Source organism: Saccostrea cucullata, unplaced genomic scaffold (genome assembly GCF_032062105.1).
Source record: "Saccostrea cucullata isolate Sc308-1 unplaced genomic scaffold, CSIRO_AGI_Scuc_v1 ctg16796, whole genome shotgun sequence".
Lineage (NCBI taxonomy): Eukaryota > Metazoa > Mollusca > Bivalvia > Ostreida > Ostreidae > Saccostrea > Saccostrea cuccullata.
This window is the reverse complement of record NW_026940680.1, coordinates 1-3,118: the sequence shown is the minus strand read 5'-3', so window position 1 is coordinate 3,118 and position 3,118 is coordinate 1. Positions and strand designations below refer to the sequence as shown.

At 33.8% G+C, this 3,118-nt stretch overlaps 1 protein-coding gene across 1 annotated transcript; it reads right to left on the bottom strand.

The window, feature by feature from the left end:
* Positions 1 to 1,256: 1,256 nt before the first annotated feature.
* Positions 1,257 to 2,409, bottom strand: LOC134255990 (protein disulfide-isomerase A5-like). Its single transcript, XM_062738587.1, has 3 exons — positions 2,232 to 2,409; positions 1,852 to 2,102; positions 1,257 to 1,449 (listed from the first exon to the last, which is right to left on the bottom strand). Exons 1-3 carry the CDS (start codon positions 2,237 to 2,239, stop codon positions 1,301 to 1,303), a joined length of 408 nt encoding a protein of 135 aa, XP_062594571.1. The 5' UTR covers positions 2,240 to 2,409; the 3' UTR covers positions 1,257 to 1,300.
* Positions 2,410 to 3,118: the final 709 nt, after the last annotated feature.

Sequence of the window (3,118 nt, the reverse complement as noted above, 5' to 3'; positions counted from 1 at the left end):
ATGATTTTCTGAACTTGTGACATGGCCAAGAATTTACATTTAACATCCAGAGACTTTCAGTTTGACTTTTTCCGAATGACCATGGTTGTGATTGGGTGTTGCACAGCCTCTGGCCACAAGCAACCTTTGTGCCTTGTATACATGCTATCTACTATTGTTTCTCTCTATCTCAAAGTCATGGTTAAAAATAAACACTTTATACATGTATTCCTAAAGCAAATGACCTTGACATTGTTCAAGTGTCCTTGGGTTGAGGTCATGATATATCCTCATCTGTCAACACAATCAATCTCTGTATCAAGTGTTTTTTCTACAGTCAGTGGCTTTGACATTGTTCAAGTGAACCCTTGAAAAGAGGGAGGGTATATAGTGATCAGGATGTACGTCTCCTTTACGTCCATCAGTTATGCTTTGGGTACCCATCTGGCATCTCTTATCAGTGCAACTCCTCCTTTACCACTGAATGAAATTTAATGAGACTCTCATAGAATCTTTGTCTTATAGTGCCATTGTGATCACCTATTTTACTTTTTGAACCAACACTTATTTTGTGTCTCCCAGTGCAAGACATGGACTTTGCCTTTATAACCATATGGGGGCGAGGGTATCATTTAATGAACTTATTGCTCACAGTCCCTCTTATTAGCTCACCTGAGTCGAAGGCTCAAGTGAGTTTTTCTGATCACATTTTGTCCGGCGTCCGTCTGTCTGTCTGTCTGTAAACATTTTCGACTTCTCAAGAACCAGTAGGCTAATTTCAACCAAACTTGCCATAAAGTATCATTGGGTGATGGGGATTCAAGTTTGTTAAAATGAAGGGCCACACCCTCTTCCATGGGGAGATAAATTATAATGACATATTATTAATGTAATTATATATTATATAATTAAAATTTATGATAACTTTGTATCAAGTATGAGCTACTAAAACTAAGTTACAAAGTTAATCTCAAGATGAAAAATTTACTCTATTCCTGTCAATAAAGTTCATTGTACAATGAAATAAAACAATATTCTTTTATAAAATTTTTCATAATTATTGTCTTCAAATAGTGCAGAAGTTAGGGCTTGTTGGCCTGTGGATATTGGCCTGAGTGGCTCAGTGGTAAGGCTCCTGGTAGAGGTCCCGGATTTCAGTCCCTGCCCAGCAATATATTTTCTTTATTCATTCCTCCTTTCCTTATACATGTATAATTACAATAGAATATTTTTGCAGAATGATAATAATGCCAACTATGTAATGAAATAAACAAAGATTGTAGGTAATAAAATTTATTAAAGATAAATAGGCTAGGAGATATTACAGTTCCTCTTTTACTACTGGTGCATTTTTTAAAAAGTCGTAAAATTTATTAGCCTTTCTATCATCATTATAATCCGCCATAAAAATTCCATCACTATAAAGTTTAATAGTTGGATATCCCTCTATTTTCTCTGTAGAACAGATATCTGGAAAAGAAATATGAAAGCCATAGAACACTTATAATTCCCAAAATTTCAATACAAGAAGAAAATACATGAATGATACAGTAATACAATTTAGCTGTATAAACAAGGATATTGCCAATTCACAGATATGAGGAAGTTATCTTGTATCCCCAGCTATATATATTTAATGAATTTCTTATACAGTGTACCGATATAATGAATCATGGATATAGCAAAGTAATTTCATTGGTCCCAGTGAATTCGTTATAACCGAGTTTTACTGTATAAGTATCCATGGAGAACTGGAGATACATGTATTTGTTTTCAAAGAGGCTCTATAAAAATTCTCAAAACATCATATTGTCCCAGTTCTATTAGATTGGATAAAATTATTTCCATGATTGATTTAAAACGATCTCGTACCTTCATTAGTTGTACAATCTACGGCAGCGAATGCTTTTGATTTGGACTCCTTGGCCATTTTATCTGCGGCTTCCTGGAAGTCCGGCTTAGCTTTCTTACAATGTCCACACCAAGGTGCATAAAACATGACTAGTACACTGGCTTTGGACTTGAGGAATGTTTTAAAGTCTTTGGAGGTCAGATGGTTGACCTTACTGGGTACCGTGCTCCAGGCCGGCTCGGGGGCCGGGGGAGGGGGTGGCTCCTTGGGACTAAAATTAGAAATATGTATATACCAGTGGGGAAAATATATTACAGCCATACAGTAATGGACCATTTTGTGCTTAGTAAGTTGATTAATTTTAAAAACTGTTACATTTCAATGGATAAAAACGACTTACTCTTTCATGAAGGATACAAGATCTTTTGTACTCCTCCCACTTTGGTAGTCGAATGCTTCCTGACCATTTCTGTTTCAATCAATGAAGTAATAAACATATGTTCATAGGTCACCCTCAGCAAGTTACTTGTATCTTAATAATTTATTCAAAGCGTAAAAAGTTAACATTTAGCAAATCTTGAACATGCATAAATATTTTACATATCTACCTTAAAATTTATTCTATAACGATATATTGGTTTTCATACATTTGTTATTCAAGAGAATATTAAACTTTTTCTTCTTGTTAAGTATTAGCAATTAAACTGTGCTTTATAAAATATTACATATTATTGTAGTATTTTTATACATTTATATATTATGTCCTCCTTTCACTCTTTAAGCTCTTTGACATGCATCCTTTTCCAACTACCAGGTACAAGTTATTCACAGCATATAATGAACCATGTTACTGTAAATCACTCTTACTTACATATGATGTATAATAAGATAAATGTAAGATATACATGTACAACATTATGTACATGCTGCAATAAAACAAGTAAATTAAGATAATCTGAGCAAATTCATGCGATAAAATTACTTTTTAAAATATCTTTGAATTATTTTCAATTTTAGGTCACCAGTCACTTGGGTGATCTTTTGCTATTTGCTGCGCTGGTAGGCTTAGTGTATGAAGGTTTCACTTTCCTCAGCTTCTTCAAAAGAACCACTGGACTATCAAATAAAGTATCTTTTGGTAAATGCTTACACACAGGTTTCAGCTTTTCTGGCTCAGTGGTTCTTAAGAAGAAGATTTAAAGATTTTTTGCTAAATATTTCAATGTAAAGATTTAAAGTTTTTTTGCTAAATATTTCAATGTAAATCTTGATTCCCTATCGTGTCCC

Coding starts and splice junctions, on each gene's coding strand:
- LOC134255990 (XM_062738587.1), bottom strand. Junction 1,450..1,851: donor AGATTGTACAACTAATGAAG/GTACGAGATCGT, acceptor TTTCTTTTCCAG/ATATCTGTTCTACAGAGAAA.